At 45.0% G+C, this 14,129-nt stretch overlaps 1 protein-coding gene across 1 annotated transcript; it reads right to left on the bottom strand.

The window, feature by feature from the left end:
• Positions 1-1,298: 1,298 nt before the first annotated feature.
• Positions 1,299-2,255, bottom strand: LOC142069210 (olfactory receptor 6N1-like). Its single transcript, XM_075119721.1, has one exon. It carries the CDS (start codon positions 2,253-2,255, stop codon positions 1,299-1,301), a length of 957 nt encoding a protein of 318 aa, XP_074975822.1.
• Positions 2,256-14,129: the final 11,874 nt, after the last annotated feature.

Raw genomic sequence — 14,129 nt, 5'->3', positions numbered from 1 at the left:
TTCGTGGCTACAAGAGCGTATACTGTGGCAGCAGCTCTCAAAGGCTTAGCAGGGGTTTCCCATCCATCCAATGCCTTTCTGTTGATGTGGGCTCTGTGTCCAATGGAAATGCACAGATTGAAGCTACCATGACAGATTCCCAGTGACTCTCAAGGCTGAGATTCTCAGAGGCGTGTAATGTGATGTGCATCCATCTCCCATTTTAAAGGGATTTGGGTGACTAACTCTGTTATGTCCCTTGTGAAATCCCTTCTGCAGAGTCGGAGCCCTACAATTCTCACTGGTGCCCAGCTCCCCGGCCTCTGGCCAAGCCCTGACGTGCTCCCAGTGACTGAGCCAGCACTGCCATGTTTGGCATCACAGGAGTTCTGCCCGTTGGTAGGTGGTCGCCGCTTCCTCTCACCATAAGTTGCCTCACCCCCTGAGGAAAGGGCCCTGTGCGGAGCAGAGCTGCCTGGGGTACCTGGGGCTGACTGGACATGTGCCCTCAGAACTAGCCCTGTTGGACATTGGGCTTGTTGCAATTAGTTTTGGGGATGCTCATTGTAACAGGTCCCCTCCCTTTGAACTGCTCTGTGCAGCTGGGGGAAGCAGAGCAGCTGATGCCCTGCAGGGCCATGAGCAGAGTCCCTCGTCAGTGACCGTTTGACAGACCCGACCCCCAGAACGGCCTCAGTTCTACGGGTGCCCTAGCAAACCCCCAGCTGGGCCTGGACAGTTCCAGTGGACCTGACGTGTGAGTCTACCTCTTTGTTTGTCCAACCTCCCTGCCTCCAAGGGCCCGGTGAGCCTGGAGCTGTTGCTTTCCTGGAGCTGGTCACAGCCGGGTCTAGCCCAGATAAGAGCTATAACGCTGCTCCTGGTGAAGTGTCCAGAGGTCACTGCTGGGGCCTGGTTGTTTGCCTCCGGCCTCTGTGAGTTCAGTGAAGATGGTTGGTTTGCAGAGGGTTATGATGGTAATAAGCACAATTTCAGGGGTGGCAGATTTCCCAGCCTTACGTTCCCATCTCTGCTGCACAAGGAGTTACTATTTTCATTGTCCAAACATTTATTTTGATCAAGATCATGGCTTTTTAAAAGATCTAAACAATGGGTTACAATTTTGTCTCCATTCTGCCTAGTGCCCCTAACTCCATGATGGGAACATGGTTATGGCCACCTCCCTCCCTGGTCCTTCCACTGAGATGGACAACACTGAGTGCTGAGATTGTCACTAGGACTTTTCAACTTAATTTTAATGGGGGATGATTGCTGAAATCACCCAGACAGCCTGAGGTTTTCAAAGCTAAGTTTTTATCTCAGAGTCTCTGCACGTTTTTGCAAAAGCCACATTTACTGACTGCTTTCCTCAAAGCTTCCTTGACCTCTCTGTTTCTCAGGCTGTAGATGAGGGAGTTTACCAGGGGAGTCAGGACCGTGTAGCAAAGAGAGAGCACTTTGTTTAGGTCTCTCAGTGTACCACGTTTCGGTAGCATGTAGACAATCATTAGGGTTCCATAGAAAATTGTCACCACAATGAGGTGAGAGGAGCAGGTGGAAAAGGCCTTTTGCCTCCCGGTGGTGGAAGGGATTCTCAGGATTGTGGCGATGATGCACATGTAGGATGTCAGGGTTAGTAGGAATGGAGGCAGGGTGAATACACAGGCTAGTATGAAATCCGCCAATATTACCTGGTGGGTGTCACTGCAGGAGAGCTCTATCAGTGGGAGGGGATCACAATACAAATGGTCAATTTCATTTGGGCCACAGAATATTAACTGTGATAGGAATAAGACAAAGATGGTAATAGGCAAAAAACCATTTAACCAGGAGCCAGCAGCCAACTGGAAGGAAAACCTGATGTTCATAAGAGTTGAATAGTGCAGGGGTTTACATATCGCTAAATACCGATCATAAGACATCACTGCTAGGAGACAGCATTCTGTAGCTGCCAGAGAACCAAAGAAATACAGTTGTATGATGCAGCCACTGACTGAGATGGTTTTGTCCCCAGTCAGGAGACTGGCCAGCATCCAGGGCATGATGGCTGAGGTGTAGCAGGTCTCTACGCAGGACAAATTCCCCAGGAAGAAGTACATGGGGCTGTGAAGATGCTGGTCAGCCACAACAAGCACCACAATGAGGGTGTTCCCAACCACGGTTGCCATGTAGATCACTAGGAACATCAGGAAGAGAAGAATTTGCAGGTCAGGGAGATCCCCGAATCCCAGGAGGAAGAATTCAGTGATGGCTGTTTGGTTTCTGCAGTCTGCCATTGGTTGAGTCTAGGAACAATAAATCTGTGCGACTGAATTGGAAGGACACAGAGTTAAAAGTTAATCAAATCCCGTGAATTAATTCCATAAATATTCAGAAACTCCCTCCCCCTCCTGGTTACAGGCTGAAATATTAAGGCTAAATTTAGATTTCAGAGCAAAGTGCCAGGAAACTGAGTCCAAGGACAGAACATTGCTCTGAGGGGGAAGAGGGTGTTCGACACGGATACCAGTGATTACTATAAAAGCCCATTTATCCGGTAGCCACATACTGATATGACAGATCAGATCATTTCTCTGTCTATCATATCCTATCTAGTGACATACCAGAGCTTAACAATGATGCTTAAATGCTGTATTTCACTCCTGGCAATGGCCAGAATCATGCCATGTCTTAGGAGTCAAAATCAAACATCAACTAAAATCTTGGACTGAGATTTTTCAATGTGGTCTAGAGTTCTTAGCCACCGTCCTGCTGTTAGATTTCTTTCCATGAATTCTAACACTATATCCTGGTATATTCAGCATTTCAGTGCCCTGTAGGAGAAGGAATAATTTGCACCCCCTCACAAGAGATCAGTTCATGCCATAAATTATGAAGTGGAGTAAATTCTCCCTTTTAGTGCCTGTGGTGGCGATGGGAACGTGGTGAGGGACGGGCAGTGCCTTTTCTGTTTCTCAACAGTAGCTATGTAGCAGTCATAAAATACAGCTCTTTGGAGGGTGGATCTTAGGAAGGTGCAAAACCAGGCTGATGTGCAACCCTAACTGGGGAATGACCCTCCCCACTCCATAATGAGTGTGGGATGATAATACAGGAAAGGCACTGAGTGAAAAAAAAATGCTTTCCCTAAACTCAGAGTCTAGAAACAATCTGGCATGTGTGATCCGGGTTAGTAAGACTCTATCACCACTCGCCACCCATTGAAAAGTCATGGAATACCGGAGACATTCCAGAAGACAGGAAAAGGGCAAATATAGTACCCATCTATGAAAAAGGAAATAAGGACAACCCAGGGAATTACAGACCAGTCAGCTTAACTTCTGTACCCGGAAAGGTACTGGAGCAAATAATTAAGCAATCAGTTTGCAAACACCTAGAAGATAATGAGGTGATAAGTGACAGTCAGCATGGATTTGTCAAAACAAAGCGTGTCAAACCAAACTGATAGCTTTCTTTGACAGGGTAACAAGCCATGTGGATGCTGGGAAGCAGTAGATGTGATATATCTTGACTTTAGTAAGGCTTTTGATACTGTCTCTCATGACCTTCTCATAAACAAAGTAGGGAAATACAACCTAGATGGAGCTACTATAAGGTGGGTGCATAACTGGTTGGAAAACCATTCCCAGAGAGTAGTTATCAGTGGTTCACAGTCATGCTGGAAGGGCATAATGAGTGGGGTCCCACAGGGATGGGTTTTGGGTCAGGTTCTGTTCAATATCTTCATCAATTATTTAGATAATGGAATAGAGAGTACACTTATAAAGTTTGCGGACAATACCAAGCTGGGAGGGTTTGCCAGTGCTTTGGAAGATAGGATTAAAATTCAAAATGATCTGGACAAACTGGAGAAATGATCTGAAGTAAATTGGATGAAATTCAATGAGGACAAATGCAAAGTACTCCACTTAAGAAAGAACAATCAGTTGCACACATACAAAATGGGAAATAACTGCCTAGGAAGGAGTACTGCAGAAAGAGATCTGGGGGGTCATAGTGGATCACAAGCTAAATATGAGTCAACAGCGTAACACTGTTGCACAAAAAGCAAATATAATTCTCGGATGTATTAGCAGGTGTGTTGTAGGCAAGACACGAGAAGTAATTCTTCCATTCCTGGGCACCACATTTCAGGAAAGATGTGGACAAATTGGAGAAAGTCTAGAGAAGAGTAACAAATATGATTAAAGGTCAAAACCTGGGTTTGACCCGCATCCCAATCCTGACTCTGTCTTTGGCTCTGACCCTCGGCTTAACTCTGACTCTGATTTTTGCTTGATCCTCAGCTTGACCCTAACACTGGCTCTGACTCCTGGCTTCAGTTCTGTGATCCCAAGGTCCTGCCACTAGTCCTGCCTACCTTTGCCAAGGATTCTGGAAGTTTTCCTGGACCACCCCTTACACTTGTACAAGGCCAACCCTGTGGGACATGGAGGCAGTGGGTCACCCCCTGCCCAGCATGTTGCAAGGGGCACTAAACACGCCTGAACAGGTTGACAGCCCTCGGACAGAACTTCCCATGGTGCGAACACAATTGGGCAGCTTTGACCAACACTCCGTGAAGTAGTTGGGTTACATTCTGTCTCCGAGGGCCTCAAAATGGACCCCAGGAAGGTGAACGCTGTTTGGACCTGAGCGGCACCCCTGGAACATCAAGGAGCTGCAGTGCTTCCTTGGGTTTGCTAATTTTTATAGGCACTTCATGCCTGGGTTTTCAGACCAGATAGCCCCATTGACAGTGCTCCTCTGCAAACACGCCTCTTTCACCTACTCTCCGGAGGCTCAACAGGTGTTCGACCAGCTCAAGATGGCCTTCACCAGTGCTCCAGTCTTGAGCCATCCTGACCCAATGCGGGCCTTTGTCAGTGAGACTGATGCATCTAATGTTGCAATTGGGACCATACTTCCCCAAGAATCAGGCCCCCAACAGCACCTGTTCCCTTGTGCTTATTATTCTCGGAAACTCACACCCAGCAGAACAAAATTATGAGATTTTAGATACAGAGCTTCTAATAATCAAAGCCACCTTCGGGGAATGGCACCACCACCTTGAAGGTGCCCAACACCCAATACAGGTATACACAGATCCTAAAATCTTGGACTATCTCCGTAGGGCAAAGGCGCTGAACCAAAGACAGCTTCAATGGGCCCTGTTGTTCACACACTTTTATTTTACCATCACCTATCACCAGAACAAGGCAGCCAATGCCCTGTCCTGAAAAGGGGAATGCCTCCCTGACCATACCCAGCTGATGTGCATCCTCAAGCCCTATAATTTCCTGGATGCTCTATTCCCCAAGACCACTTCCTCCTTTAGTTAGTAAGAAGGCGCCCCTCAGCACCTTCAGACACCCTATCTAGACTCTAGGTGGTTATTACTGTGGATTTGATAGTCAAGCTTCCCTTATCTGCCAAGCATACCATCATCCTCCTAGAAGAGCCTGTCTGGGCAGCACCCCTAGAAGAGATGATGTAAGGCCTAGTGGGTCTATAGGATTACCAGGCAACAAACATCCCCACATTGCTACCTGTAATTTGATTATTACTTGCAACACACAATCTGCAGTGGTTTAACACCAGGGGAAGTTCCGCCTCATGTGATCTGACTGACAGTGGTCTTAGCTATCCCTGATTGGCTCCTTGACCCTATATAAAGTGATGGGGTGTAAAAGGAAGTGTCCAGGATCTGGTTGAAGAAAGGCTGTTTCAGTGGTGACTGTGGGGTGTTGGCTCGGTGGCTGGCTGGGCAGAGTGAGATGGATGAGAGAAATGAAACTGAAACCAGGCTAGACCATGAGTACAGGGAAAACATTGACGAAGACTGGATGCCAGCAAGGAAAAAGAAAAGGGGAGATTCTCTGCACCCAGAAGAAGGACCAGCAAATAGGAGGGCAGGAAAGGGAAATGGGGGGAAATTACCTAACAGTAAAATCCGTAGATAAGGACATAAAGATAGGGGATATCAGCCCCCTGAGAATGGCAGAGGGGATCAAAAAAGTGCTGGAGACAGAGCAAGAGCTAAGATGGTACCTGCTGGAGACTCATTAGTGGAATGTAAAAACAAAGACCAAGTAGGGACACTCCTTAAGACAAAGGTGCTAAGTAAAATACAAATAAGTTGTCAGCTACCCAAATTCCTCACAGAAACAAGATGGGTAGTATCTGGGGTGCCAAATGAAATTTCAGGAAAGAAAGCAAGGAATAGGTGGAGATAAGGTGATAAGTGCTAAGTGGCTAATTCGCAGAAGAGGCAGTGATAGCAAGTGCCTTACAGCTGTGCTGGTCACATTTTAAGGGAGGGATGTGACCAGATAGTCCAGAATACAGAGTAACTTTAGGGTATCAAAGTCCTATAGTCCTCTTTCTGTGAAATGCTACAGCGGCCAGAGATTTGGTCATGTTGCAAATAATTCCAATGGGAAAATACAGTGCAGTAAGTGTGGAGGTGACCATTCATAGGATGACTGTGAGGAAGGGACAGAACAAAAATGTTGCAAATGTGGAGGAAAACACAGCTCAGAATATACAAGTTGTACTGAGGGGAGCAAGCTAGAGAACTACAAAAACCCCAAGTTGCTAATAACATGTCCTGTGCAGAAGCTGTTAGGAGATACCTAAAAGAGAACCTGATGTGAGGAAAGGCAATAGCCCTCAACAAGTTAATGGAAGGGAATGAGTAACGTTGTGTATATAATGTCTGCTGCAGTTTCCACGGTATGCATCCGATGAAGTGAGCTGTAGCTCACGAAAGCTCATGCTCAAATAAATTGGTTAGTCTCTAAGGTGCCACAAGTACTCCTTTTCTTTTTGCGAATACAGACTAACACGGCTGTTACTCCAAAAGTTGGGATGAAAAGAGATTCATTGCAGTAATGGTTGATGTAATCAATTGTAGTTCTCAAACAGGAAAGAAAACAGAAAATGAGAATTATAATTAAAGCTGCAGGCTAGCAACTTCAGTGTTGTCAGTTGTCAGTTGTCAGTGGAACAACTTCATACTTTCCTAAGTGAAACTACTATGGACAGTTAGAAACAGGGGTTACTATTTTCAGCTTGAATGCCCACAGCTTAATAGCACATAGGCAGGAATTAAAGACCAATATTTTTGATATGAAAACAAAGCCTGATCTAATATGCATACAAGACTTGGCTAATAGAAAAATGAGACTATAAAATCCCAGGATATGGTCTATATGGACATGATAAAGAAATGGAAAAGGTGGGGACGCATACCCTTTCACTAATGAGAACCTGAAGTACCTTGAAGTAGAGATTAGAAAGCTAAATATCAAGGATAATGCTATTGAGATACCAATACAAAACAATTCTGCATCTCTAAGACTTTATCATGTTTATAACCCATGCAGGAAACTAGAGGCTATGGACCTGAAAGAATTCACTGCAAGTGTCACTTGCCCACTCATTGTCTGTGGTGATCTGAATTGTCACAACCGATTGCGGGGAAGTAAGAAAAACATGGAAAATGTTCAGAGCAAATCTTTGAAGAGAATAATTTAGCAATCAATGATGGAGCGCCTACCAGGTTCCATACAGCTGATGGAAGCTTCTCATGTCTGGATCTGGGACCATAGGGAGTGAATGCAGCTGTGAAATTGACAGAGGGGTGGGAATGGCTAGTGACCACGTCTTGACATTAATTACATCTCAAGGAAAAGGATATCCCCACTTGGAATCTTAAAAAAGCAAACTGGAAAAATCTTTGGAAAGAGAAGTGAGCAATATGTGAGTAAGTAATGTATCTGTGAAGATATTGAGGAATTCTGTAGTAATATTAATAAAGGAATCATAAAGACAGCCAGCCTAGCTATTCCTAGGATGCCAACACTGCCTGAAGATAGGGGAAGTGTACCATGGTGGAACAGGGAATATGAAACGGTAATTAGGGAAAGGAATAAGGCATATAAGACAGCAAAAAATCCTTAACTAATGGACTTAATGAAATATAAAAAAGTAAGGTAGTTTCACAAAGGGCTATAAAAAGGGCAAAAAGAGAGAGCTGGACACCATAACATGGGGAAGTAAGTAAAAATACCAATACAGCAAAGATTATATATAAACAAACTAGGGAAATGAATGGAATAAAGAGTAAGAGTCACGTAACACCAAGTCTTCCAGTTGCGGGGCATGGAGTAATAAGCTCTAACAAAAGAAAAGCAAAAACCACCATGCTTCAAAAAGTCAGTAATGATAAATATCAGCGGTTACAAATCAGGGAGAAGAAAAGAACATTAAGGATAATTATGAGATGAAGAGGTGGGATGGGAGAAGAATGTGGATATTTTAAATGTAAACTTTAGTGTGGCTTAGGTAAAACCATGGAAAGCATAGTAAGGGAGAGAACAGTAGCACACCTAGAAAGAAGAAGGTTTATAGATAAAACACAAAGTGGGCTCCAGTAAGGTAAAAAGGGATTATGCTAGCACTAAATCGTGCTTTAGATGTGTGGCCAGCTGCTGTGGCCATCCTGTCTGACTCCTTATCAGGGCTGCAGCAGGCAACTCACAGTGGTGAGTCTGACAGCAGAAATGATTTTCTTAATGATATATTACTGCTAACAGCCAGACTGGTGGAACTGGATATAACCAATGTAATCTCATGGATTCTGGTGCAGACAGGGATAGCAGGCAACGAATTGGCTGGCAAAAAGTGTTATTAATCACAAACAAGTTGACCTCGGGATCCCCTTAAGCAAACTGGCATTTAAACACCTAATCAAAAGTGAGCTAAGGAAGGAATGGCAAGAACTGTAGGCAAATTAAATGAAGGGGAAAAAAATTCCTGATTCTGCCTCCGGCTCTGACCCTCGGCTTAACTCTTCACCCTGATACTGACTCTGACCCCTGGCTTCAGTTCCGGGATCTCCAGCTCCTACCACTTGTCCTACCTATCTTTACCCAGCATCCTGACACAGACGATGTACTGTAAAAATGAATACAGACACTTCCCACATTCTTCATAGAAAGTGAATCTTAAATTGCTCATGCTTAATTACTCAAGCACTTTAATATCCCGGTTTGGAAGGTGGTATATAAATGCAAAGCAGCAGCAGTTTGGAATTGGGTGCTCACCTCTATTCGTAGGACAGCTCACACTGGAGTCGATGAACTCATTTCTCAGGGTTTGAGACCAGGTGGGTGAGGTAATACCTTTTATTGGACCAACTTCTGCTGGCGAGAGACATGTTTTCGACACACAGAGCTCAGGTTCCACTGAGGTTCTTGTCTTTCATCATTCTGCAGAAATGGGACTTTCTCAGTAAAGAGACCTGCAGTTACCTGAAGGGACGGAAAATGGGCTTCCCCTTCGATTTAATAAGTGTAAATGCTCTCTCATAGTTGTATTCTCTCTTCGTGCTTTTCAAAATGGTCCCACTTCGACCTTTTTCCCACTTGGTTCATTCTGTGTCTCCAGAGCGTTGCAGCTAACAATGCCCACTGTGAGTTGCAATTATACAAGTCCCATTCTACATCACGTTTTAGTCTAAAACATCCTTTGTGGAAAATATTTTAGATCATGGACAAACACCAGCTTTCATTTTTGGGAGATGCCTGTCCAAGGTGATGGCCAGTTATCATGAACTTGCACCGCCCTGAATTAGTATTCAAGAGATGCTGCCATCTAATGGGCATTTTTGAAAATAGCAGCCCATATCTCACTCTTACAACATGCTGCCACCTAGTGGCCATTTTACAGTATAACTTTCCCATTATTAACAGGTTTCAGAGTAGCAGCCCTGTTAGTCTGTATCCGCAAAAAGAACAGGAGGACTTGCGGCACCTTAGAGACTAACCAATTTATTAGAGCTTAAGCTTTCATGAGCTACAGCTCACTTCATCGGATGCATAGAATGGAACATATGGTAAGATATATATATAGAGAGAGAGAGAGAGAGAGATTAGTTGGAAGTTACCATACAAACTGGGAGAGGCTAATTAGTTAAGATGAGCTATTACCAGCAGGAGAAAAAAACTTTTGTTGTGATCATCAAGTATGGCCCATTTAGACAGTTGACAAGAAGGTGTGAGGCTACTTAACATGGGGAAATAGATTCAATATGTGTAATGACCCAGCCACTCCCAGTCTCTATTCAAACCTAAGTTAATGGTATCTAGTTTGCATATTAATTCAAGCTCAACAGTCTCTCCTTGGAGTCTGTTTTTGAAGCTTTTCTGTTGCAAAATTGCCACCCTTAGATCTTTTACTGAGTGGCCACAGAGGTTGAAGCGTTCTCCTACTGGTTTCTGAATGTTATGATTCCTGATGTCAGATTTGTGTCCATTTATTCTTTTGCGTAGAGACTGTCCGGTTTGGCCATTGTACGTGGCAGAGGGGCATTGGTGGCACATGATGGCATATATCACATTGGTAGATGTGCAGGTGAACGAGCCCCTGATGACATGGCTAATGGGATTAGGTCCTATGATGGTGTCACTTGAATATATATGTGGACAGAGTTGGCATCGGGCTTTGTTGCAAAGACACACATAGTTTGATTCACATCATCTCATATCTCTTCTCATGACAAAGTTTGTCCAAATGTGGGATACCATTACTGAGAAAGTCCTCATATTTTTTATAAGCCAAATCAAATCAATCAATCAATCAATCTGATATGATGGCTGTCATAAATATAAAGGGAAGGGTAAACCCCTTTGAAATCCCTCCTGGCCAAGGGAAAGCTCCTCTCACCTGTAAAGGGTTAAGAAGCTAAAGGTAACCTCGCTGGCACCTGACCAAAATGACCAATGAGGAGACAAGATACTTTCAAAAGCTGGGAGGAGGGAGAGAAACAAAGGGTCTGTGTGTCTGTCTATATGCTGGTTTTCTGCCGGGGATAGACCAGGAATGGAGTCTTAGAACTTTTAGTAAGTAATCTAGCTAGGTATGTGTTAGATTATGATTTCTTTAAATGGCTGAGAAAAGAACTGTGCTGAATAGAATAACTATTTCTGTCTGTGTATCTTTTTTGTAACTTAAGGTTTTGCCTAGAGGGGTTCTCTGTGTTTTGAATCTAATTACCCTGTAAGGTATCTACTATCCTGATTTTACAGGGGGGAATTTCTTTATTTCTATTTATTTCTATTTTTATTAAAAGTCGTCTTGTAAGAAAACTGAATGTTTTTTCATTGTTCTCAGATCCAAGGGTTTGGGTCTGTGGTCACCTATGCAAATTGGTGAGGCTTTTTATCCAACATTTCCCAGGAAAGGGGGGGGTGCAAGTGTTGGGAGGATTGTTCATTGTTCTTAAGATCCAAGGGTCTGGGTCTGTAGTCACCTAGGCAAATTGGTGAGGCTTTTTACCAAACCTTGTCCAGGAAGTGGGGTGCAAGGTTTTGGGAAGTATTTGGGGGGAAAGACGTTTCCAAACAGCTCTTCCCCAGTAACCAGTATTTGTTTGGTGGTGGTAGCGGCCAATCCAAGGACAAAGGGTGGAATATTTTGTACCTTGGGGAAGTTTTGACCTAAACTGGTAAAGATAAGCTTAGGAGGTTTTTCATGCAGGTCCCCACATCTGTACCCTAGAGTTCAGAGTGGGGGAGGAACCTTGACATGGTGGCATAGTGGTGGGATTAACCTGAAATCATTTTGAGATCCAGTTGAGACGTTTTGAACTAGAAATACAAATTTTAAAAAGGATTTTTTTTTTTCCTTTGGAAAGGAAGTCCAGAAAGCAGCTGAAACTGAAAACAGCTTGTTTTTTCTCTGCTTTGTGGCCAAGCAGAGACAAAAGGGGATTATCTTTGTGAATTGCAGGTTTTCTTTGCCTGGAGGCAGGGTACTTAACTCCTGCAGGGAAATTCACAGTCTTCCAACCCAGAGTTTTTTTAAGTAAATGGGGGGGGGGGGTATTCTACCCATTTGCCTGGAGACAAAAGTGGCAGGGTTGTTTTTTTTAGGATTTTGATTTTTTACAAGGAGCACAAGTTTAAAAAGGATTTTTTTTTTTCCTTTGGGCTGCTGGTAAGCAGATTTCCAAGTAGTTGGAGGTTTTTTGCTTTGAATTGGGCCCAGAGCAGAGACAAGGGAATTGTCTTTTTCTGTAGGCTAACAATCACTATCAGAGAATAGGTATTCTATTCCAGCACAGCAAAATTGTACAGCCAAGTTTTGTTTGTTTATTTCTAAACCTCGGGTGTAAAGTTAGTTAAAAACAGAGAGGTTAGAATGACAAAATCCATGGCTCGACAAAAGCTGGAATTAGCCAGATTTCAGGCTGAGGAAAGACAAAGGGAACATGAAAGACAGATAGAACTCATGCGGCTGAAGAAGGAGGAGAAGGAACAAGAAAGGGAGGCAGCGAGAGAGGCAGCGAAAGAGGCAGAACAACACCAAGCGGCTGCTCACAGGAGAGCTATGGAAGCAAGGGACAAAGAACTGGAGGAGAAGGAAAAAGAGAGGAAGTATGTGGAGGAGATAGAGAAGATAAAGGCTCAGCAGAATATCCCAACAAACCCTAGCAATCCTTCTCCAAGTACCACTTCCCATCCCAGAAAGTTCCCCACCTACAAGGCAGGCGATGATACTGAGGCCTTTCTAGAAAACTTCGAAAAGGCCTGCCTTGTGTACAACATCTCTCCTGACCAATACATGGTAGAGCTGAGGCCGCAGCTCAGTGGACCCTTAGCTGAGGTGGCAGCTGAAATGCCTAAGAACACATGAAGAAGTATGAATTGTTTAAATCCAAGGCGAGAGTCAGAATGGGGATAACACCCGAGCTGTCTCGTTGGAGGTTCAGAGCCCTAAGATGGAAACCAGACGTGTCATTTACCCGACATGCCTACCACATTGTGAAACATTGGGATGCCTGGATATCAGGAGCAGGTGTTGAATCTCCAGTAAATTTGCCCTTCCTAATGCAAATGGAACATTTCTTAGAGGGTGTTCCTGAGGAAATAGAAAGATACATCCTAGATGGGAAGCCCAAAACTGTAATTGAGGCAGGAGAGATTGGAGCCAGATGGGTGGAGGTGGCAGAGAAGAAGAAAACTGATCGCAGTTGGAGCGGAGACCAGAAGGGACAACCCCAGACCACACCCTATTACCGGGGGCCGCCCAAGGCCCCACCTACCTCCCAAAGAACCCTCCAGACCCCTTATCGTCCCACCACCCCATTCTCCAGCAACCCACCTCACCCCAGTGACCCGTCAGCTGGACAATGTTTTAAATGTAACAAGCTGGGGCATGTAAAGGCCAACTGCCCCAAGAACCCCAACAGATTACAGTTCATTGCACCGGAATCACACCAGAGGTCCGCAGGCCCAGATACCTCCCAGATACCCTTGGAACGGAGGGAAACTGTGAGTGTGGGTGGGAAGAAGGTCACCGCGTGGAGGGACACCGGAGCACAAGTGTCAGCTATCCATGCTTCCTTAGTGGACCCCAATTTAATCAACCCAGAGATCCAAGTGACGATTCAACCCTTCAAGTCCAACTCTTTCAATTTGCCTACAGCCAAGTTGCCTGTCCAGTACAAGGGCTGGTCAGGAACGTGGACTTTTGCAGTCTATGATGATTATCCCATCCCCATGCTGTTGGGGGAAGACTTGGCCAATCATGTGAAGCAGGCCAAGAGGGTGGGAACGGTCACCCGCAGCCAGGCTAAACAAGCTGTGAGGCCTAGCTCTGTTCCGGAAACTTCAATCAGGACCCGGTCAGAGGTGATGGACCTGGACCCCAGGCCAATGTCTGCAACAGCAGTAGTGGATCCAGTCCCAGAGATCCAGATGGAACCAGTCCCTGAACCGGAACCAGCCGAATAACCAACACCAGACCCAGTGTCAGCACTGAATCCAGTACTTGCAACCTCAACACCAGAGGGCCCCACCGAACCTGAACTGGCAGCAGCCGATAACCCTACACAAGAGGCTCAGCCAGAGATGGGAAGCCCAACATAGTGCACCAGCGGAGAGTGGTTCACAGTCAACAGAAACAGCTCCATCCCCTATATCGCTTCCAGAGGGACCAAGCCTAGGTCCACAATCCAATGAGGACCTGATGTCTCCAGCATCAAGGGAACAGTTCCAGATCGAACAGGAAGCAGATGAAAGCCTCCAGAGAGCTTGGACAGCGGCACGGAGCAACCCACCGCCTCTCAGCTCTTCTAATCGATCCAGGTTTGTTGTAGAAGG

The sequence above is a fragment of the Caretta caretta genome, chromosome 14, assembly GCF_965140235.1.
Source record: "Caretta caretta isolate rCarCar2 chromosome 14, rCarCar1.hap1, whole genome shotgun sequence".
Taxonomy (NCBI): Eukaryota; Metazoa; Chordata; order Testudines; family Cheloniidae; genus Caretta; species Caretta caretta.
This window is presented reverse-complemented; position numbering and strand designations above follow the sequence as displayed.

Excerpts from the sequence above, each read along its gene's own strand:
- LOC142069210 (XM_075119721.1), bottom strand. The coding sequence starts at position 2,255 with ATGGCAGACTGCAGAAACCAAACAGCCATCACTGAATTCTTCCTCCTG.